The sequence below is a fragment of the Labeo rohita genome, chromosome 9 (genome assembly GCF_022985175.1).
Source record: "Labeo rohita strain BAU-BD-2019 chromosome 9, IGBB_LRoh.1.0, whole genome shotgun sequence".
Classification (NCBI taxonomy): domain Eukaryota; kingdom Metazoa; phylum Chordata; class Actinopteri; order Cypriniformes; family Cyprinidae; genus Labeo; species Labeo rohita.
In genome coordinates, this window is record NC_066877.1 from 28,954,562 (window position 1) to 28,980,005 (window position 25,444).

The 25,444-nt window shown below is 32.2% G+C and overlaps 1 protein-coding gene across 2 annotated transcripts in view; it reads right to left on the reverse strand.

Annotated features, from left to right (window-relative positions):
* Positions 1–14,246: 14,246 nt before the first annotated feature.
* The window catches only part of znf385b (zinc finger protein 385B), a 183,688-nt gene continuing 172,490 nt past the window's right edge, over positions 14,247–25,444 (reverse strand). For both annotated transcript variants that reach the window (XM_051118304.1, XM_051118303.1), the window contains exons 6-9: positions 21,511–21,822; positions 18,131–18,315; positions 17,761–17,862; positions 14,247–15,529 (exon numbers count right to left, since the gene is read on the reverse strand). In XM_051118304.1, coding sequence (XP_050974261.1) covers positions 15,317–15,529; positions 17,761–17,862; positions 18,131–18,315; positions 21,511–21,822 — 812 coding nt within the window. In that variant the 3' untranslated portion in view covers positions 14,247–15,316. The remainder of the gene's footprint in view (positions 15,530–17,760; positions 17,863–18,130; positions 18,316–21,510; positions 21,823–25,444) is intronic.

Sequence of the window (25,444 nt, forward strand, 5' to 3'; positions counted from 1 at the left end):
AAATATATCAAAACTTAATTTCTGATTAGTAATATGCATTGCTACAAACTTCATTTTCAACTTTAAAGGTGATTTTCTCAATTTTCAGATTTTTTTGCACCCTCAGATTCCAGATTTTAGCCAAATCTTGTCCTGTCCTAACAAACCATATACCAATGTAAAGTTTTCAAAAAAACTGTCCCTTATGACTGGTTTTGTGGTCCAGGGTCACATATTATATTTATACGGCGATTGAGAGGAACACTGACGTCAAACATTACATGAATTGAATTTCTTTTTGCCATAGGAAAACTGTCAATATAATAAAACATAATCTGGGTGTTTCTTGTTTTTTACTGTCTCTAATCAAAATGTTTCAAATATAAATATATTTTATATTAAGAAATCAGTTGAAGGTTACAAAATGTTGAAACAAACAGATGGTAACAGACAAGTAAAGACTGCTTTAAAAATACAGCATTAACATACTAAATTATTCTGAGAAGAAAGAAAGAAAGAAAGAAATGTGTAAAATCCTTAAAATTAATAGTTTTTTATATTTATTTATTTATTTTTAGGGACTTTTACAGTGTATATTTTTTTAGTCAAAATAAATTAGATTTTGGTATAGACTACATTTTGCACATATTTGTGAATGTATTCTTTGGCATGCTGTATCTAGAAGTTTATCATCTCTATTTTAAATTCAACACATTTTCTTTAGAATACTGGTTACTGACAGGAAGTGGCGATTTTAAAGAGAAAACAAAAATGAGCAAAACATTTATTTCATATTAGGTACAGTTCAGATCTATTAACATATTCACTGACAGATTGCTCATGACTTAATGACATAAAAATTATAATGAAAGTTTATTTGGAGTACTACTTGTGCACAGTGCACATTTCTTAATATTAAGCCTAAAATGTGTTTTAATGTCACTGTTGTTGAGGACTGTATGATCTTTGAGCAATATCGGTCTTTAAATGCAAGATATTTCAAGTGTACCTAAAGTATACTTGCAATAGTTTCACTTTAGCACAATCAAATATACTTCAGTATATGTTTAGTTGGACTTCAACACTATTTCAATTAAGTATACCAGTTTAGTATGCTAAAAGTACAATTGCAGGGCATTTTTATTAAGTACATAAATATGCAAACACATTTGTAGTATACTTAGCATGAAATAAATGTATTAAAATACAATTTAGTATATTTATTTTTCACTAAGGGTTTTAGAAATAGATTTGATTAAGTAATCTTGTTGTTTTGTGGTTGCTGTTTTGTTGTGTCACTTTAAAACATTACATTCTGTTTAATAAATGACAGAAATCTGTATGATGACTTCAAATTGTAAAAGATTAATAGGGTCTATTATTGAGAGGACCATATTTCTGAAATATCTCCTAAAATTACAAGACAAGCATATTTATAAATGTCACAAAGACACTGCATGACATGTTCAAAGAACTGTATAGTTTGTATTAAAAGGTCCTTGGCAATAAAAGTAAAAATGTTTAATAGCTTTTCTCTAGCCAATACAATATTGCATTTTGAAATATAAAATATACTGACATTTAAAAAAAACCCAACTAACATTCACTGCAAAGTGTAAACCTCATTCTTTCCTGTAGTATATACAGTACGCAGTTTTTATACAAGCCTATATTTATGTATATTTATGTTTTTTTAAGTTTAAAAATCAATTGGTATGCTTTGGTATTTGGTATATGTACACTGCTATTAGTCTCAATAAGTTCACCGAGTTCCCCCTCAGTCACATGCTGTTTATTAACCTCCATCTTCTATTTGACTCACAATCAGTTAGTGGGACTATGACTGACAAGTAGTTGAAAAACCCCTCTGCTAAATGCTACTATAAAACAGACTTGGCACTTGGATTTCTTAACAATTTTGGTTTAAGATGAAAACATGATGTTGTGGATTGTAAACAGTAACATATGAGGCATTTGTAAATTATTTTGTGGTGTGCATGGAAAACAACCTAATTTACATTGAATACTGCAGTGTCACTATTACTATTTTAATAAACAAAATGCAATAGAACAAACTAATACATATGACAGACGAATCAGGCTGTAACTGATGACAGACTCATCTAAATGCGCTTTAAGATGCATGAAAGGGAAATGAAGATAAGTGGGCCCACGTTCTATGTTGTGTGGGTTCCAAAAATAGAAGAACATGGATAGATTCAGTTGCTATGGTAATAATATTAGCTCAGAGTAGCCTAATTATCGAGATTTAAAAAGGTGTAGAAAGATGCCACTAGATGTCTCTGTTTGCTCATTGAGTCACCATACTGGAAACTCTTCTGATTTGTCACTTGTGTCAAAGAATCATTTTTCGCTTTGTCTACAGGAACCTTTTTTGACCAAAGAGCCTTTTTTTTTCTTCCATTTTTGGTTCATTTTTTTCACACACACAATTAAACTTTTTTTTTAAACATTTCAATCATATAACATTATTAGGTCTCAGTCTCGACAACTAAAAACAAACAAATATGAAATATGGAATTAATTGTGCAGGGCTTTCAGTGAGAGGTTGGCTAAATCCTCTTCTGAGTTTTGTGTGTGTGTGTGTGTGTGTGTGTGTGGTTTGAGGTTTAGACCATCTGTGTGAGGACAAAAGAGAATAAAAGTGAGGTCATTTTGGCTAGTCCTCACTTTCTGACAGCCATTTAATGGCCTGTTTGAGGGTCAAGACTTGGTTTTAGGGATGAGGTCATAATCGGGTAGAGATTAGGTTTAGGGTAAGGGTTTGGGTGAGGCACTTAGTTCTGATATAGGGTAAGGAGCTAGAGATTGCATTGTGTCAGTGAATGTCCTCACAAAGACAGCTGTACAGGGTTGTGTGTGTGTGTGTGTGTGTGTACTTGTTTTTGCTACATTGTGGGGACCAAATGTCCCAACAAGGATAGTAAAACCTGAAATTTTTGACATTGTGGGGACCGGCCTGCAGTCCCCACAATGTTAAAAAATGTTTAAAAATAGTAAATGATGTTTATCTGAAAGTGTAACGATGCAAACATGTTTTCTGTGAGGGCTAGGTTTAGGGTTAGGGTTGGGTTAGGGGATAGACAATATCATTTGGTCAGTATAAAATCTATAGAAGTCTATGGAAAGTCCCCACAATTCACAAAAACAAACGTGTGTGTGTGTGTGAGTGAGTGCTTACACTGACTGTGTTTAAGGCTGGACATATTTCTGTCACACAATGAATCTCTTATTTACATCATGTCTATGCTTTGTTTGTTATAATAAGAGGATTCTCAAGCATGTAGAAGTCAGTACTGGACAAAAAAAAAAAAAAAAAAAAAGCTTGTTGAACAGTGAGTGATTCTGACTATGTCTCTGATTGGCCAATGCGTTCAAGAAATCAAAAGATATGTCTGTAATTGGCTACACTGCTCAATGCTGCATGAACACATTAACATATTACAGCAGGGGTGCCCAACTCTGTTCCTGGAGATCGACTTTCCTGCAGAGTTTAGTACCGACCCTAATCAAACCCACCTGTCTGTAATTATCAAGCGCTCCTTGAGATCCTAATTAGCTAGTTCAGGTGTGTTCGGTCAGGGTTGGAGCTGAACTCTGCAGGAAAGTCGATCTCCAGGACCAGGACTGAGCACCCCTGTGTTACAGCAACTGAGGGCACTTTTGTTTTCAATTAAATTTAATCCAATTCAAATAGGTTTTTGTATCCACTTTGTACCCCGTAAGAATAAACATGGCCATTTGTAAATTTTATGGGTCAGTCTCATCCGCATCCAGCTATTTTTAGCTGTACAAAACAGCTAATTTTGCTACTTGATATTTCAAATGGTGTGTCTTACCATATTATTTCAATGTACTATCTTAATTATGAACACACTGGTTTGTAGTGCAAACAGCTTTACGGTTTACTGCAAGTTTATTCTGCTCCTTATTTCCTTATAGCGGCTAATGAACCGGAAGTTTCACCCATAGGCTTACTTATGCGTTTAAGAATAAGATGGATATACTTTTACATTTTCACTGCTGTTCTTGAAATCTTTTATGTCATTACCACTAACAAGCTACATAGATCCATTCCAGATCTTTGGAAGTGAGATAGGAAACTTTTCAGGTTGACCCTCCGTCATGTCTGAACAGTTCTATTTTAGAATTCACCTTTGTTATGAAACTTTATTAGGCTTTGAACGGGTTGTTTGGCCACTGGTGCATCTGATAAATACACTTTGTTGGCTTGAATTTCAGTGATTTGGCGAGATCAAGTTGTTGGTCAAATAAAGCTGCTGGGCTTAATGGAATGGCAGTGAAAATGATATGCGGTCACCACAGCGAGACGCTTGCCGCTGGATTACACAATGAGCTTTACTGCAGTAATGAGCAGATGCAAAGATACGGCCAGCTCAGCGTATTGTTCTCATGGCAGTGCGCAGTAATTGTGCTGATATGTAATTACTGCCTGTCACCCCTGGGGACAGTTTGACAAGAGCAGACTGGCAGGGCATCTGTGTTCCCCACACAGGAGTTTCTACTGGAACTCACATTGCAAGGACAGTGTGTCCAGCCACCATTGGTGCCGTTCTTGTTTTCCTCAGGCATCAGCTAAATTGGATCTCGTCCACTTTTGAATGTATGATGTACTAGTACTTTTCTATCTATCTACAGTCATGTGAAAAAGTTAGGACACCCTATTGAATTTCATGGTTTTCTGTATCGGGACATAATAAAAAATTATCTGGTCCTTGGCAGGTCTTAAAATTTAGAAAATAAATCATCAATCATCAAATAAAACATCATCACATGTCATATCACACTGTGTCATTATTTATTTAACAATAATAAAGCCAATATGGAAAGGCCATGTGTGACAATGTTAGGACATCCTATGAGTCAGTTGCCTGTAGATCCACTTTTAGCAGCAATAACTTAAAGCATTCATTTTCTGTGTGACTTTATCAGTCTCTCACATCGCTCTGGAGGAATTTGGACCACTCTTCTTTTTTTTAACGTTGCTCCATTTTATTGAGGTTTGTGGGCATTTGCTTATGCACAGCTCTCACCACAGCATTTGAGCCAGGATGAGCTCTAGACATGGACTGGGCTATTGCAACACCCATTCTGTTGTAGATTTGCTGCTGTGCTTGGGATCATTGTCCTGTTGCATGACCCAATTTTGGCCCAACTTTAGATGTCGGACAGATGCTCTCGCATTTGACTCTAGAATACTTTGATATACAGATGAGTTTATGGATAACTCAATGACTGTGAGGTGCTCAGGTCATGTGGCTACAAAACAAGCCCAAAATGATCAGCCCTCCTCCAGCATGTTTGTCTTTTGGTATGAGGTGTTTGTGCTGATATGCTTTTTAGGTTTTCACCAAACTTGGTGCTGTGCATTATGGCCAAACATCTCCACTTCGGTCTCGTCTTTTCAAAGGACATTATTCTAGAAGACTTGTGTTTTGTTCAGATGCAACTTTGCAGACCTAAACTGTGCTGCAATGCTGCAATGAAGCTTTCTTCTGCCAAGCCTTCCAAACCTGACATTTTCGTCCCATATTTTTCTAATGGCATTGTCATGAACTTTATCATTTAACATGTTAACTGAGGCCTGTAGAGTCTGAGGTGTAGTTCTTGGGTTGTCTGCCATTTCTCTGAGCTTTACATGGTCTGATCTTAAGGTGAATTTTCTGGGACATCCACTCCTGGAAGGAGAGGTGTCTGTTTTAAATGTCTTCCACTTGTGAATAAACTTCAAATTGTTTGGAAATGGCTGTATTACTCTTCTCAGATTGATGGCAGCAACATTTGCTTCTCTAAGATGATTGCGGATGTCTTACCTCCTTGGCAATGTGTTAACGCACACCTGAAGGCTCCAGACCAGCAAACTGCCAAAGCTCATGCTTTTATAGAGGCGCTCAGACTTGCTGATGATCAGTTAATCAAAGGTATTTAATTAGCAATGCTTGACTGTGATTTACCCTCTTAATTCCAATGTTAACAGTAAGGGTGTCCTAACTTTGTCACACATGGCTTTTCTATTTTGGCTTTATTTTTGTTCAGTGAATAATGACACGGTGCAATTTGTTATGTGTTGTTATTCATCTGAGGTTTTATTTTCAAAATAAGACCAGCCAAGCACCTTTTTTTAAAAAAAAAAAAATTATGTCCTGATACAGAAAACCATGGAATTCAATAGGGTGTCCTAACTTTTTCACATGACTGTGTCTATCTATCTATCTATCTCGTGTAGCATTGAAATTTCTGAGTAAAGGAAGTTTGAAACACTCGTCTAAATATCAGCAGACTAAATGCAGTCAACAGAGGGCGCTGGAGAGAATCCCAGCGACTTCAAATGGCCATAATTAATAGCAATTATATGGCTCAGACATCACATCAAGAGCACATGTTAATATATTTTTTTAGTCAGGTGTGAATTATCATGCTAATAGATACCGAAGAAAATGAATGTATTACATACCTGGGGTGTGAAAATGCAATGTCCATACATGAATTTAAGCACTTTGTGCTTGTTCTGTTCTTTGATTGTGTGTAAAAGACATTATAAAAGGATGGAGATGGTCCATTAGTACAATGAATGAAGAGAAAAACTTTATGGCAGCTGTAGTAACGCATTCCACTTAAAAGACTCAGTCTCACTTTTGATAGACAAGTGGAAGCCCCGCCCTACAGGTAAATTAGCCAATCGCACTCTTGGGGGGAAAAAGTCCCGCCCTGTCAAGAGAGATGATTGCCAAGTAAACTGATTTACCTTAATACTGATCTTTGTTGTGCATGCAGATGACAAATCATTTGTTTACAACAGTTTTATATATACATAGTGCAGACAAAGTTTCTGGAGTTTCCAGCAGTCTCATGAGATTCCAATTTATCTTACAAATCCCATTTACAAGAATAAATTGGAAATTCACCAACAAGTCTGAATTAAATCAATTCATGCTTGTAAATAGATCTTCTGTTGGGGCTTTTAGAAGAAGTATAATGCAATTTTGTAGGTTGGCACTGGATTATGGGTCACTTTATGTAGAAAAACCAGTATTGATCAGTCTTGCAAAAAGAAATTAATTACAGTACATTAAAGACTTAACGACAAAAAAAGCAAGCTATTGTGAGAAGCCAATACAGTCCAGAGATGACTGTTGATTTATAGGGAATTTAGTTATATTAACTCAGCATATATCTGTGGTGAAAGTTGGAAATAGTCAATACTAGAATACCAGCTGGGTTGTAGTGTTGGAAAACTTGAATCACATGAGACTCTCAACAAAATATATCTTATAAGCTTCATTGCTGTGAAGTACATTTATGGTTTGATCTGAAGCAGAGTTGACTGATATTTGTTAGTAAAGAGCCCTTGTGAAAATGTTAAAGTGTCTTACTGCAGTAAGCGACAGTGAGCTTGATTTACACTAACAGCCTATAGTCAGTGTACTTTAGGTAGTTAACAAGTTGGCACACAAGGATTTTGAGAGTGCTTGTCAGAGAAAAGCTGAATACAAGCAATTTCAAGTTGTGTGGGCTGTGCTTATAGCAGAGAGGATGTGTTAGTATAAAATGAGCTTATGAAATGAGTTTTTATAAAAGTGGCATTATGTCACAAAAATGTGGTCTCTGTCCGGGTTTAGGGTGCCATTTTTGACAGGGGTGGCCACATTTTTCTGACATAATGCCACTTTTATAAAAACTCATTTCATGATTTTCCTGTCAAAAAATCCTCAGGTCAGCCTGTCTTTTTAAGAAAATTAACAAGACAGGTTGTACCTCAAAAATGTACTCCCATGTATCTATTTTTGCATTTTAAATGATTTTAAAATAAACATTTGAAACAAAAATGATATTTAAAAGCTATAAATGACCTACTGATCTATGAAAGAGCAACCTCTGAGCAATAACATTTTCCAAATATGTCAAAGAAAGCCACGGGAGATGGCAAATAAGACTTCCCTCGCCGGATCCTGTCGAAGACAAATGATTTCGGTTTTTATTGAAATGCTGAGTAAACAGTGAGGATTAGCTGCCCTTTCAATGGAGCTGAGCGACGAAACTGCTCTTGTTCGCAGATTCAGTCTCCAAGGCACAATATTGTCTCCATGTGAAGATCTCTACAGCTGATTTATACTTGACAGAAATGGAGTATCCGTCCAGTTCAAACACAAGAGACCAAAGCATGAGCTGGACACACACTAGCCGCTCAAATAGACCCCCACTGTCACTCAAAAGGATTTACAATCAGCCAGCATTAGTGGCCGTGTATTATATTACATTAGTTGACTGCCAGCCGTTCCTCATGTATTTTCGGATAAGGCTTGAGTGGACAGGCCGTGTAGCCAGCGATATCCTCTGACAATAATTCCTGTTCTTTTTTTACGCCGATTACAGAATCTATACATAGACATAAGAACGGTGTGTGTAACTATGCGGGCATCTAACACAAACTATCCTACACGTTCATAATCTTGTTTACCAAAATGAGTCACTATTTTGTTAAAGCTCAACCTGGACCCAGCGACTTTGACGCAAACGTTTTGAAAATGAGAAAATGGCACAAATAATTGGGGCACTTAAAATGATCTGGCTGCTGCATCAAAAGCGTTGCGTGAGTCAATAGAGAACATCATGTACATTCTGTTAAATGTGCCGTTATCTAACGAGCAAATATGTTTTTGGATGTAGGCCTGTACTGTAGATGAATGCTTTTGTGGATGAAACGTCTGGAAAATCTTCAATCCTTTCAGCAAACCCTCTTTTTGGATCAGCAGTCGCACTACCTTTCTGCCTGTAGGACAGAAAAATATGAAAAACATACAAAAAAAAAGACAAAAAGCTATTGTAGAATTGATGAGACAGGCGCCTACCAATCACCCGCTCCACGCAGAGCCCATTCTTTTCAAAATGACTCTCTTTTGCTGTCGGGATTCATTCGTGCACTTTCTTAGGGCATCAAAGTTACACAATGGAATACACAAACCAAACACATTACTGACAAAGTCAACAGCAATGACAGCAATGCATTTTTTATTACAATATTTATACTCTAGAATTGATTGTCAGGGCCTTTTAAGTAGGATTATTTGTTTTCAGCGTGTGTTTGTGCCAAAACAAAACCAACTTAACCCTTCAAAGCAAATTTATAAGTCCACTAAATGATCAACATAATCAAAAATTGGCAGAAAAACCTCTTGAACACAATCTCCTACATGTGTTCTGTCATCCGACTGATTAAAATGAAAAGTAAATGCCTTTTAGTGCAATTATAAAACATGCTCCTTTTCATGGTACACGTGTCTTTTTGCTGTGAAACCTTTGCTGATTGTTATTAAGGAAATGTAAGAATAACCCCTATATTTTTAATATATCAACGTGAACATTTACTGTAACTTTGATGTTCTTGACTGTCCTTACATAAATCTTTTGAAGAAGGTTTAGTTGTACATCTCTCAATCATCATATTATTGCACTACATTATGTATGCACAATAAAAACTACAGAGCTCTGATCATTAAACAAAGCATTTAAATATCATCTTAAAACATTATTGGGAGATATAAAGTAGCAACTGATATTTATATGCATTTTATGTCTGCTATACTGTTATAAAGATGTCACTGATTTACATCACAAGCAAAAATGTAATCTTTTTGGCCATAAAAACATCAAACGTCACCAAATTGCACATTTTTCTCAGTTTGGGCCTCTGAATAAAAGTTCTATGAGCGTAAAACAAACAATAACTAGCAATCACCTTGTTTTGCCCTGTCTTGTCATCAGACAGACGACACAAATCTGAAATGCATGAAGTGCAATGGACTGTCAAAGAGGACTGTTTTACCTTTTTTCACTCTGTCGTTGTAGTCCCTCATAAAGAATGCATGAGTATTGTTGCTGTAGCTCCACAAATATTTCCTCTATTGTAAAATTCCACCTAGCAGGTTTCGGCATGTTTGAAAGCTTGTACGAAGGTGTTTCTGTACTCCTATTGGCCTGTGTCACAGATGTGACGGAACTTGTCCTGTATGATGGGGGAAAAAAATAAACATGCTAGTCTTTCTGTATTGACATTGTGAAGCATGCACTTGTATGGCTTAATATAACATAAATGATGTCTCTTACTAGTAGTAAAAAAACCTATTAAAAGTGTATGTTATTTAAAAAATTCACATCGTTTTATACATATTTTGGACTATGGGGGGCACCATTATGACGTGAAATGGTTACATTTGGTGAGCTACTGGTGCTACTACCTGTTACTATTTTTACCGCAACACAACTCCGAAAACAAAACAATGATACGATAACTACAGCTACTGAAAGAGCTTACAGTTGGCGATGGATATAAGTGCAGGCCTCAACCAAATGCCTTACCATCGATTTTCCCCACAAGGAGTCTAAACGCCCCGGATATCGAGTGAAATCCTTGCTGAGAAAAACTCCTTCAATGGCTGCTGCGTCATGACAAGCGTCAACATGTTTACATCCTGCCAGGATGGCATCTAGTGTTTCTTGTCTCTGCCGTTTGTAGCTCTTTCAGTAGCTGTGGTCTACTAAAAGCCTCAAAGCAAAACAGCATAATGTGGTATTGTATCAGCATTTTATTTTTAGAGTTGTGTTGTGGTAAAAATACACCAGTAACTCACCAAGTGTTGCCATTTCGCATCATTGAAATAATGGCGCCCCCATAGTCTAAAATATGAATAAAACGTGGATTTTTTTTAAGGGGTCATCGAATGCGAAGTTTTCTTTTTCATGTTGTTCGAACATTAATGTGTGTTGGCAGTGTATGTACATATCTACCCTATAATGATAAAAATCCATGCAGTGGTTTTTAATTAATCTGTAAAAATAATATCCTCTTTTTCAAATCGAGCCATTCTCAGATGCCTGTCGGTGTGGCGTCACACCAAAAGAGGCCACTCCCACGATAGCTGATTGACATGAGCATCTTACCTCAGCTAGATCAGCTGTCACAGTCTGACCTCCATTGTTTCGATGCTGGAGCAGGGATGTAAGTTAGACAAGAATATCTCAGATTGAGCGATTGCGGTGTTGTGTTACTGGATGTAATAATGAACATAGTGGTCATCATTTACTCCCGACATCTGAAGATGCAGTGGATTAAGTTTGTTTGTGAAGGGAACGCACCTCCTGATCTACATAAATGTGTCTATGTTCATGCAAATCATTTGTGATCCAGATTCACCTACAGCAGAAGTGAGTATAGGAGTTTTTTTTATGAATCTCTGCAATCACCTTTCCTAATAACGTGCTAGTTAGCAGGTTTAGCGGGTAAATGCAGCTAAAGTAAACAGGCTCGTCACTCCACAGAGAGAAGAGAGGGGCGGGGTGAGCAGAGCTCATTTGCATTTAAAGCAGCCTCGACCAGAACATGATGATTTTTGCAGAGCTGATTTTGGCAAGGTAAAAATTGTGTTGTTTTACACTACCATTGAGAATTTTTAACCAAAGTATATTATAGACTTTTCATTAAGACCCTAAAGAATCATATCAACTTGTGGAAAATGGGCATCCGATGACCCCTTTAACTAACCTAATGTTAGAAAGTTTCTCATGGGTTTTCTACTATATATTTCAATAAGAGACATTATGTATGTTATATTAAACCATACAAGTCTTAATACCTGGGGTTCCTTTTAGGAGGAATGCTTTTTTAGATTTTTTTTTTTTTCCACTTCTGGTGACATTTATACCCTGAGCACTGGTTAATGTCTTCCTCTGGTAAACTGAGACTTATTTTCTTTTAGCCATCCTGAAATATAACCTCCGACTTACCTCTCTAAAAGTACTGTATGTGGAATGTTGCCACATCATTTTATTAATGCCAAGGGTGACATTGGTATAGGTCAGTGGGGGTGTTCAGTACGCGGTGAACCAGAGTCTGGCCCGTGGTTTTGATTGGCTCTTCTGAGTGTTTGAAGGGAGTATGTCAGAAAGGATTGAGCGTCTCTAAGCTGCTCTCACTGAGAGCTGGACATCTGTCAGCCAGTATTACTATCACAATCCTAATGAAAAGCAGAGGTGAAGGGCAGTCCCATTATATCAGCAATCACGGGCTAGACGTCCTGATCTGTGTCTTATTGCAGTTGTCATTGCATACATAATCACAGGCAAATTATCATGACAAATGAAGTCACAATATGGGAGAAATAGTGAGGTGGTAAATCAAAATGTCAAAACAAATACACAGAGATGATACATTGTGCTTGGCATTTACTACACAAATATTATCACTATATATGTACATTGGGGTGAAAAAGTATGAAACAACGTTGAAATATAGATTTTTTAAATTAAAATAAAATAGAATTAATAATAGAACTATAAAATGAATAACATCCAAAAATATTTTAAAAGAAAATTTTAAATAAATATTTAAGTCAATGCACTAATTCTAGGTCACTAGTCAAATAAGTGAATTTGTGACATTGATTATGGGAGAAAATAGATTTCTGAGGTTCATGGACAATGTGTGCATTCAAATCACCCAAATTGTAATGATAAAGTAATTTGTAATGAAAAAAAAAGATGAGAAATTATTAATAAAATGCACAACTGAACCATTTTCACCAGTGGTCTCACACTTTTGAAGCACTTAATATAAAACCCCCACATTAACTGAACAAATATGTAAGAAGCCACTTTGATTAGGATGTTTTAAACCTTGAAATATACATTTTTTTAAAAAACATTTAAAGTCAATGCACTAATTCTAGGTCACTAATAAAATATTTTTTTAAGAATTTGTGACTGATTATGGGAGAAAATAGACTTTCTGACGTTCATGGACAATGTATGCACTCAAATCACAAATAGTGATAATTAAATAATTTGAAATGAAAAGAAGTTAAGAAAAATATTAATAATAAAAAGCAAAACAGCCATTTTCACAAGTGGTCTCACACCTTTGAAGCACATAATGTGAAACCCCACGTTAACTGAACAAATATGTAAGAAACCACTTTGATTAGGATGTTTTAAACCTTGAAATATTTTTAAATTAAATCAAAATAGAATTAACAATAAAATTATAAAATTAATAACGTTAAAATAATAAAATAATGTTATATAACATTGAAAATAAATATTTAAGCCAATGCACTAATTCTAGGTTACAAATCAAATAAGTGAATTTGTGACAGTGATTATGGGAGAAAATAGATTTTCTGAGGTTCATGGACAATGTGTGCACTCAAATCGCTCAAATTGTAATGATAAAGTAATCTGTAATGAAAAAAAAGATGTAAAATTAAAATAAAATGCAAGACAGAACCATTTCCACTAGTGGTCTCACACTTTTGAAGCACTTTATATAAAACCCCCACATTAACTGAATAAATATGTAAGAAACCACTTTGATTGGAATGTTTTAAACCTTAAAATATAATTTTTAAAATTAAAATAAAATAGAATTAATAATAAAATAATATATAATATATATATATATAATAAACAACATTAAAACAATAAAATAATTTTATATACATTTTTTTAAATATTTAAGTCAATGCACTAATTCTAGGTCACATATCAAGTAAATTTTTAAGAATTTGTGACATTGATTATGGGAGAAGATAGACTTTCTGAGGTTCATGGACAATGTGTGCACTCAAATCACTCAAATTGTGATGATAAAGTAATTTGTAATGAAACAAACAAACAAAAAAAAGAATATGAAAAATTATTAATAAAATGCAAAACAGAACCATTTTCACTAGTGGTCTCACACTTTTCAAGCACTTTATATAAAACCCCCACATTAACTGAATAAATATGTAAGAAACCACTTTGATTGGAATGTTTTAAACCTTAAAATATAATTTTTAAAATGAAAATAAAATAGAATTAATAATAAAATTATAAAATAAACAACATTAAAATAATACAATAATTGTATATAAAATTTAAAATAAATATTTAGGTCAATGCACTAATTCTAGGTCACATATCAAATAAGTTTTTAAGAATTTGTGACTGATTATGGGAGAAAAAAGACTTTCTGAGGTTCATGGACAATGTGTGCACTCAAATCACTCAAATTGTGATAACATTATTAATAAAATGCAATATATATATATATATATATATACATATATATATATACACTATTAGCAAACAACATTTGAATGACTCATTCATCAAGAAGATGAAATCACATGAAAAGACTAGAGACTCTGGAGGAAAAAAAATAAATTAATAATCAAATTAGACAACACTGATCTGGTTTTAATAAAATTTATCAAACAAACCTCCTGCACAAATGAATGAAGTCAAAGAAAAATGTACAGCAGAAACAACATAATTAAAAAAGTCTCTGAAAATAAATATGAAGATGATTCATGTGATATTGATTCACTTCACTAAACATTTAATAATGACCTGTAATGATTCATGAAAAGCAATATACAGTATAAATGCATGAAGAAATCATTTAAATATATTATTTTATTGAAAATGTAGTATCTTTATGTACAGACTCTCATACATACATACATTTATACTATGGATGATGAAATTCCACAGCCAAATAAAGAATTCTCAGTGAATGGAAATTGTTCTCTCTCGATCTCTAAAAATAATGTACCAAATATCGTACCTAGTGCCTCCTTCAGCTCATAAAATACAACTAGTATTGCAACCTGGTAGGTAAACATTAAATACACTATGGAGAATATCAATATTTAACGATCTATACATTATTGCATCATCGGAGAGCTGCAAAGAAATACAGTCTCGTGACAAATAAGGATTTCACAGAGAGATGAAAGGCCCACAGTTTTCCTAGTACACAAAAAGAGAGTTTGTTCCATGATGAAAACAGGTTGAATCTACTTATATGAACCCCAACACATGAGGAGAAGAGAAACGCTGTGTTTCCTGTTAAAAGGGAAAGAGTGGGCGGCACTGAAGTACTGGTGATTGAGCTTATTGACTACACGATACAAGACCAAAACTGCATCACAGGCTCCCTGACAACATCAAGCCGTTGACTGAACACGTACTGTCCTACGGTAAGATTTGGGATCGTTTCGAGCGCTTGTCGAGTTGGTTGGTTGAGTTGAAAAGGAAGACCATGATAATTCAAGTCTTTCAGGAAGCAGTTCAACACTTTGTTCTCGTTTATTTGTAGTGTTTCAAATGCAAAAGCCCTCACGGAGACGACATCCTTCCTGGGTTTTGTGACGGTGAGGACAGTTGAGGAGAAGTTTTAATAAATACACCGTTGTTTCAAGATCTGCACTCAGCGTGGCATAGTTCGAGAAACGTCCGCTGCGACGTGGATGCTCGCTCAGTAAGGCGCAAATAAGATGGAGCCCGTGGTGGGTCGGATCGGTCCCGGGGCGGCGCGGAGAAAGGAGGGCGGAAGCGAGGCCGTCTGAAAGATGGAGGCGCTGGGACGAGGGTGGAGGGAGATGGACGGGACTGTGGTGGGGGAGAAGGGTGTTGTGAGGAAAGCTGGTGAAATGGGCTTTACCAAGTCGTTCTGCAGGGCGAGTTTGGCCTGGAGGAAAAAGAAAAATCACTGAATCACTTTGGCGGCAGAGGAACAGCAGTGTCAATAATGAAATTAGAGCAGCACAATTAATCGAAAGGAAATTGATTTTATGGCCTAGTGTGAGTAATAAACCACAAAAGCCTGAGATGTAATTAAATACTGAGATTGAGTTCTATTTTTTAATATATATTACATATTTGTGAAAATAATAATACAATAGTTGATCACTTTACAAATAATAATTATTTTATTACTGTCGCTGTAATTATTATAATTATACCATCTTAATATCTTACTGATGATGATAATATAATTACATAATAATAATATAGTTATAAATATTCTAATTAACTATATATTTTTTCAATTTTTAATACTAAAATATAAATATTATTACTAATAAATACTATTATTTATTACTAAAATTAATAATTAAATATAATAATAACAACAATTATTATCATTATAGTTTAACACTTTATAAATAATAATAATTTTATTATTGTTGCTGTAATTATTATAATTATTAGTTATACCTATTTTAATAGTATACTACTCTATTATATAAATTATACTAATATAATTAGACAATAACATAGCTATAAATATTTTATTTAACTATAAATACAGTTATTTTTCAAATATTTTATTACTATACTGATAACAACAACAATAATAGTAATTATTATTATACAATTATTATTGTTATATATTATATTATTATTTATATTTTATACTTTGCAAACAATTATTTTATTATTGTAGCTGTAATTACTATAATTATTATTTATACCTGTTTTAATAGTTTACTGTAATATAATAATAATAACAACAACAACAATAATAAAAAAAATATTTTTATTATTATATTTTAACACTTTAAAATAATACTTTTTATTATTGTTGCTGTAATTATTATAATTATTATTATACCAATTTTAATAGTTTACTGATTATAATAATAATAATTTTATTTAAAAAAATTGTATTACTATAATAATAATAATAATAATAATAATAATAATATATTAATGAACCACAAAAGCCTGAGATGTAATTAAATATTGAGTGATTAAGTGATTGTATTTTATAATATACATTATATATTTGTGATAATAATAATAATAATGATAATAATAAAATATAGTTTAACACTTTACAAATAATAATTTTATTACAATTATTATTATTTATACCTATTTTTACTGATATAATAATAATAATAATAATAATAATAATAATATAACGATAAATATAATTAACTATAAATACGTTATTTCTAAATACTATTATTAGATAATAATCTAATAATAATTAGATAATAATAATAATAATAATAATAATAATATAATTATACATGTTATAATTAACTTTAAATATAATTATATTTATTTTAAATATGTTATTACTATAATAATAATAACAGTTATAATAATAATAAATTGTAAAAATGGCAAAAATTGCAATTAAGAACATTATTACTATTATTTTAATAAATAATATTTTAGTAATAGTAGTACAATAGTAAATATTTTAATACTTCACACTGTTATTCGTAATCATCATCATTATAAATTGTTTTATACTCCACAAATAAGAATTATTATTATTGATATTATTGATAGTAATAATATCGATAATTGTTGATAATAATATTGACTGTTTTTATTAACATTTGAATACTTTACAAATTATATTTTTATTAGTTTTTATTATAATTATTTCTATTAATAATAATCATAATAATTTTACATTTTTTAATACTTTACTGACAACAACAACAGTAATTGTTGTTATGTGTAAAATATTTACAATAACATTACAATTATTTTCTAGTGCAAGTCTATGGATAGTGCATATGGATCTGTAAGTGTAGACAGATTCAAATGAGATTTCTATAAATAATTCACAAATATGGTAAACAAAGAACAAAGAAAAATCAATCCTACGTGACATTTTTAAGCTTGTCTGAGCTAGCAGGCTAAGACAGTAACCACGGTAGGCAGAGTTTAGCGACGGGCCAACTGCTCTACAAACAGCAAGTTGTTTCAAACATATTTTGCATATAATTTGAAAACGGACGCGCGAGCATTAAACCCTTGTGAAGCATTAACATCCCAAAGAGGCATTTGTCAGCCTAGAAAGTGCGCAACAAACTCCTCACAGCACTGACACTTGAGATGCAAGTAACACTTGATGAAAGCGCTTGATTATAAAGAGCATAAATAATGCATTACTGCCAGAGAGCCGGAGCTCCGCTGCTGCTTGTTGTAAGGGCTGTATTTGGGTTTGGTGGGTTTGCCTGCCACTCTGTCCTTGTGCCGCCTACTGGAGATGTGCTGTGAAGAAAGCAGAATTCATTTCCATTGAAATGCAAGTAAAACACATTTGTGACCGAACGTAACGCTGAACTGAATTATCAAAGCCTGAACTACATAATAGAAAGTACAACATGCAAATTTGGAAAGATCAAGCTACAGAATCACATTACTATTTAAAGTGCTTTCATTATTCATCAGTGTTACGTGTTATGTTTTGTTGTCAACTGCATAAGTAATGATCGCGCCAAATGCAAAAACAAAAACGCATGCAAACTGAACTGAATACCTGTTTAAGCTGGATTTCTGAGTTGACGTGGACATCGCAGATTTCGCAATGAAACGTCTTGTTCTGTAAGCCTGAGCCTTTGTTAATTTGTGTGGCTTGAACTTTGAGTTTGGACCCGGGTCTGGGGTACGCTTTAATGGGACCAGCTCCATTTCGTGCCTCCAGCATCGTTTTGTGCTTTGAACCTGATGAAACAGACAAAGCATGATGTTTTTTTGATTGTATTCAGTGCAAACTGTAAAGCTTTGGGTGTCGGAAGTCAAGTTCTAACACCGAATGTTTGAATTTTGTCACTTAAGAACTAAAATTTACTCGCTGACGTGCTTATTTGTACAGTTTAGGGTTTTGGAATAGACTAGTACACAGTGATTTTATTGTGGGTTTAATTAAAGGGATAGTTCACCCAAAAATGAAAATTCTGTTATCAAATACTCACCTCATGTCGTTCCAAACCCGTAAGATCTTCGTTCACATTCAGAACCGCATTGAGATATTTTTAATGAAATCCAAGAAAGGGCTTTGAACATGTCAGATGTGTTGCTGTCTATACAGGGTGAGAAATATCTCGAATTTCATCCAAAATATCTTAATTTGTGTTCTAAAGATGAACAAAGGTCTTATGGGTTTGAAACAACATGAGGGTGATTAATGTGTAATTAATGACACAACTTTCATTTTGGGGTGAACTATCTATTTAATTTGCATTGTATTTGCCCATTGTGTTTACTAAAGACTCATTAGACTAATTTTGTGTTTCCTCTTTATCTCATGACTTGGGAGTAAGAGACTATTAAGAGATGCTGAGTCTCTAAATGACACTTCAGATGCAACAGAAGTATTAGAGCTGTATTATCCATGAATCAGTTCAAACTGTGTTTAAGTGAATCAGTTTAAAATTACACGATTGTTCAAAAGCTTGGGGCGATGTGAGATTTTACTTGAAAAAAATAAAAATAAATAAATTATATATATATATACACACAAATACATACATATACATACTGCCGTTCAAAAGTTTGGGATCAGTACGTTTTTTTTTTTTTTTTTTTTATAGAATCTCTTATGCTCATCAAAGTTCTAATCAAAAATACAGAAAAAAGTAATATTGCAATTTAAAATAACAGTTTCCTATTTCAATATACTTGAAAATATGATTTATTTCTGTGATGCAAAGCTGAATTTTCATCAGTCTTTACTCCAGTCTTAAGTGTCACATGATCCTTCAGAAATCATTCTAATATAATAATTTTCATTTAATTTTTATTTTTAAATCATTAGTGTTGGAAACGGTTGTGCTGCTTAATTTCTTTTTGAAACTTATTTGATTAAAAATACAGAAAAAACATTATTGCAATTTAAAGTAGTGTTTTTTTATTTATTTATTTTAATATACTTTTAAAGTAGAATTTATTCCTGTGATGCAAAGCTGAAATTTCAGCAGTCATTACTCCAGTCTTTAGTGTCACATGATCCTTTAGAAATCATTCTAATATGCAGATTTATTATCAATTTTAAAAACACTTGTGCTACTTAATATTTATTCATTCATTCATTCATTTATTTTTGGAACCTGTGATACTTTTTTCAGAATTCTTTGATGAATAAAATGTTAAAAAGAACAGCATTTATTCAAAATAATAATAATAAGTCTTTATTATCACTTTTTATCAATTTAATGTATCCTTGCTGAATAAAAGTATTAATTTCTTTCAACTAAATTACTGAACCCAAACTTTGAACAGTAGTTTATATTGTTAAAAGGTTCTATTTTAAATAAATGCTGATCTTTGTAATGTTTTATTTATCAAAGAATCCTGAAAAAGTATCACAGGTTCCAAAAAGAAATAAATATATGAATGAATGAATATTAGGCAGCACAATGGTTTCCAACACTGATAATAAATCAGCGTATTAGAATGATTCCTGAAGGATCATGTGACACTGAAGACTAGAGTAATGATGCTGAAAATTCAGCTTTGCATCACAGGAATAAATTCTATTTTAAGGTATATTAAAATAATAATAAAAAAAACACTATTTTAAATTGCAATATTATTTCACAATATTACAGTTTTTCTGTATTGTTAATCAACTAAACAGCCTTGATGAGCAGAAACGATTTCTTTAAAAAAAAACATCCAAAATTTTACTGATCCCAAAATTTTGAATGGCAGTGTACATAAATAAATTAATAAATGAGTACATTAAAAAATAAAATAATAGTAATAATAATAATACTTTTATTCTGCAAGGACCTATTAAAGTAATCAAAAGTGATTGTAAAGATTTATAATATTTCAAAACTGAAATTATAATTTCCACCCAAAATTAAGCAGGCACTTTTTCTAAAATGGATAATAATAATACATTTTTCTTCAATAGCAAATCATCATACTAAGATTCCTGAAGGACCATGTGACACTGAAGACTGGAGTAATAGCTGCTAAAAATTCAGCTTTGCATCACAGGAATAAATTACATTTTAAAATATAATCAAATAGAAAACAGGTATTTTAAATCGCAATAATTTTTCACAATATTACAGTTTTTACTGTATTTTTAAACAAATACATACAGCGTTGGTGAGCAGACGAGACTTCTTTCAAAAACTATTAAAAACAATATTGACCTCGAACTTTTGAACTGTAGTGTATGTTTCAATTATAGACTTTTGTGTTACTGTGATATATATAACTCTTATATAATTCTTCTTAATGTTCAGTGAAAAAAATGATTAACTACACTTTTACTGTATTTTACTTTACATTTTAAAAAGTACTTTGCTAAAACTGGATGTTTGGTTAAAATACTAGTTCTTTTGTTTGAAATAAAGCCTTTTAAGCCATTTCAGAGCAAATACATAAATATCAAGATGTACAGCGAATGTCGCCTGAACCATGAAAAATATGAATATATTAATACTAGTCTGACTGCAGCCCACACATCTGAACATTTTCCTTCCAGTGTGTCTGGAGAATGTTTCTGAGCATTAAAAAAAAAGCAATTTCTTGCAGCTGAAATATTTTCAACCTAGAAACTAGAAAAAATGCATACTGACTACATAAACGTCCATGACTTTTTAATATTGCATTAGTTTCCATGAATTTTCCAGGCTTAGAAATTGCCTAAAATTCCACAATATCTCCAGGTTTTCTACGACCGTGGGAACCCCGTCTACATTTTCCAGTTCTTTATATATTATCGATGATGAGCCTCGCATCGCTACGCTGGTTTTGATTTACGTCTTAACTGTAAGTACAGTTCCATACTCTTAAGCCTCGGAGGGTCACCCTATGAAACATTTATGATAAAGAAGAACGCATAACCATGAGAAAACCGTGGGAAAGACACTGTGATGCAGAGGCAGATGTTCAGCACACCTGTGTTGTGCGCCTCCAGCTGCGAGAGGGAGTTGACAGCCACTTTGCACAGCGAACAGTACAGGAGCTTCTTGGCTTTCTCCTCCTCGGACTCCACGCTGGGCTCTGACGGGGCCGTTGGCACCGCTGCTGGTTTGGAGGTGTTCTTCAGGGCCGTCGCGTGTCCTGTGGGCTCAGCGGGTGGGCTGGCATGCGCCGGTGTCGTCTTGCTAGGGCTGGGCACTAATGCCACCGCAGGTGCTGCGGGAGCTGGCACAAAGGCTTGCGGGGAGTCTGGGACTTTGTGCACAGTCAGTGGCTCTGTGCTTTTCTCTGGGAACATAAGAGAGAGAGAAAGAAACAAGGAAAGAGCAAATCTGACAGTTAGTGGTGAAGGGCTCAGCATGTTGTACTGTGCGCTGGCACATTTTTCAACTTCTTCCTGTCTATTTTTTTTTACTATTTCATGTATTAGGGTTTGATATAAGGCAGCTTGCTGCAAGGAAAGTGCTCTAGTTTCTATGTCAGATGACTTAGGTGAAGAAGCAAAAACAGTTTCTATGTCAATAAAAAAAATCAGGGCTGCACAATTAGTTGAAAAGATTACATGGTCTAATGCGATTAATAAACCACAAAAGGCTGAAATGTAATGAAACATATTTGGTCTATATCCACCATATACATTTTTTTTCCTTAAGATTTGCAATAAAATGCCTTTTTTCAGTTCTCCAAAACAAAGACTTGAGTAAATGCATATAATAATAATAATAATTATATTATTATTTTAAACTTTTTTTCAAATAAGAATGACTTTTTATTGATTGTTATTGTTATTTTATTGACTGACTGATTGATCCAATTTGTAATAAGAAGCATACTAAAATAGTCAACAACATCAAATTATTATTATTGTTATTAAAACACTTTTCAAAATAAGAATGACTATTTTATTGTTAAGCTTATTTTTACACATTTATTTATTTAGACTTTAAATATATATAACATAATAAAAAGGATCAACTACAACCTAAAATGTCTTCCTTCAGTTCCTTCAAAAAAAAAAAAAAAATTATAAGCCTTTTGTAATAATAATAATAATAATAATAATAATAAATAATTTTAACCCTTTTCAAATACGAATAACCATTTTTATATTTTGACAATTATTTTAACAATTATTTTATTGTAATGTATTTATTTATTTATTTATAGATTTTGATTAAAAACAATAATAATATTTATTTATTTATTTTGATTTAGAATAAGAAGCATATAACAACAACAACAATAATAATAATAACAATAAAATTATTATTATTATTATTATTATTTTATATTTGTATCATTTTATAGATTTATTTATCTATTTATTTATTTATTGGAATAGGAGGCATATTAAAATTAGTCAACTATAACCTCAAATGTCTTCCTTCAGTTCACCAAAAAAAAAGTGTTTAAAAACATGTTATAATAATAATAATAATAATAATAATAATAATAACAACAATAATAATAATAATAATTATTATTATTAATACGATTAATTATAATATTATTATTATTATTTTAACTTTTTTTTCAAATAAGAATAAATATTTGTAATTTTTAAAAAATATGTGTTACATTTTATTTTTTTTTTACAATTATTTTAAAATATTTTTAATGGATTTATTTATTTATTTATTTTGGAATAAAAACATTATAATAATAATAATAATAACTACTTTTAATTTTTACAATTATTTTTATATTTTGGTTTGTTTGTTTGTTTATTTATTTATTTTATTTTATGGGTAAGGTTAGGGACAGGTTCGGTAGGTTGCGGTATGGGTAGGTTTAAGGGTAGGTTAAGGTGTTAGCGACGCATCAACAGTGTAACTATAAATATAATTCCAGATGTAATTACATGCAGGTATTTATTAAAATATAAGTACTATGTAAAAAACATGTATGTACGCAATAAGTGTATTGTATCAAATGATTAATTTACATGTAAGTACACAGTAGTTGAGGCAACCTAATATAAAGCTGACACTTATTTGTTCATTCATTTTTTTTTATAACCTATTTTTGTGTGGATGGGTTTGATATAAGGCCCTTCGCTGCAGGCAGGCACTCTAGTTTCTATGTCAGATGAGTTACACCGGGTCAGGCTCCCTTCTAACGCCGCAGTGACTGCTCCGGTCCCACGTGCTGTAATGTGATAGGACGTGACCCCTGGATCGCCCACCACCCTTACGCCCTTGTCATAGCGTTACATGCCACGGGAGGCCCTAAAAGCACTTGATGTCGGATGCCTGTACTCTCCACCCACTCTCTAACAGGCCTCTGAGGGAATACTCCGCTGGTTTATATGAATGTCACTCTCTGCTCGTGCTTTTTCTCTCTCCCCTAGGACTCAAAGCAGCCAGAACAGTCTAATGTTCCCCCATACAGTGACATTACACTCACTGACACTAACCTGAACCTCTAGGCTGGAGCTGCTGCTCTTTTGCATTTTTTCTCTCTATCCAAGTTCAAGTTTATATTTCAAATCTTCCAAAGCATGGTAGGTTGATGTGGAGACATATGCCTCTTTGTTCTTGTTCTCGATATTTTTGCGATGAGTCATAAAGAACATATTGTAGCCGAATAAGAAAATAAATCAGAGGTAAAGTACAACTATTTGGCAAACTTTTCCAAACTAACAGAATCAAGGCTCTGTTTCAATACCTAGAAAGCTTCCTCATTCCCTACATAGACAGCATTCTAAACCAGTTTGTAAGACTCAAGATACGCTGTAACTCTTCCTAAAAATATTGGTTACACTTTATTTTAATGCATCTTTGTAACGGTGTAATTATACCTTTAAGTACCGAGTGATATTAATTAACTACATGAACTTACTATATGGTTAGGGTTAAGATAAGGTCTGGCTTAGGGTTACTTGCATGCAATTATGCATAATTTATTGTTATTATAAAAACAGCCCCTTAAAATAAAGTCTTTCCAATCTAAAGTATACAGAGACAGCAGCACACACAAATATTGAGTAATTTAATTTTTTTTTTAATAGTTTTTTTTTCCATTAATAGTCATAAACTAAACTAAACTAAACTAATATAATATAATATAATATAATATAATATAATATAATATAATATAATATAATATAATATAATATAATATAATATAATATAATAATTATATAAATCTTGAATATAGCTCATAATAATAAAAAAAGTTTTTGTTTGGTAATTTTTAAATGTTTTTTTATGTTTTTATTTTTGTTTGTTTGTTTGTTTTTCTTATGCTCACTAAGGATGCATTTATTTAAAAAATAATGCATAAATAAAATATAGGAAATAAACTAAACTGAACTACTGTAATATATAATATAATATAATATAATATACTGAATATAGCTCATAATAATAAAATACACACACAACCATGTGGTTGGTAATTTTTAAAATGTTTTTTTTATTGTTTTTATGTTCATCATTATTATCATTATTTATTTATGTATTTTTTTAATTTTTATTCTTATGCTCACCAAGGCTGCATTTATATAAAATAAATAATGCGTAAATAAAATAAATGGAATGCATAAACTAAACTGAAGTAATATTAAATCATATAATATAATATAATATAATATAATATAATATAATATAATATAATATAATATAATATAATATAATATAATATAATATAATATAATATAAATAAAATCAATATAATATATCTTGAATATAGCTCAAAATAATAAAATACACACATAACCATTAAGTTTGTGGTTGGTAATTATTAAAATGTTTTTTTTTTTTTTTTTTTTTTTTTTTTTTTAAATGTTTTTATGTTTTTTTTTTTTATTATTATTATTATTTTTTTTTTTTTTTTTCATTTTTATTCTTCTTACCAAGGCTGCATTTATATAAAATAATATAATATAATATAATAATATATAAATATC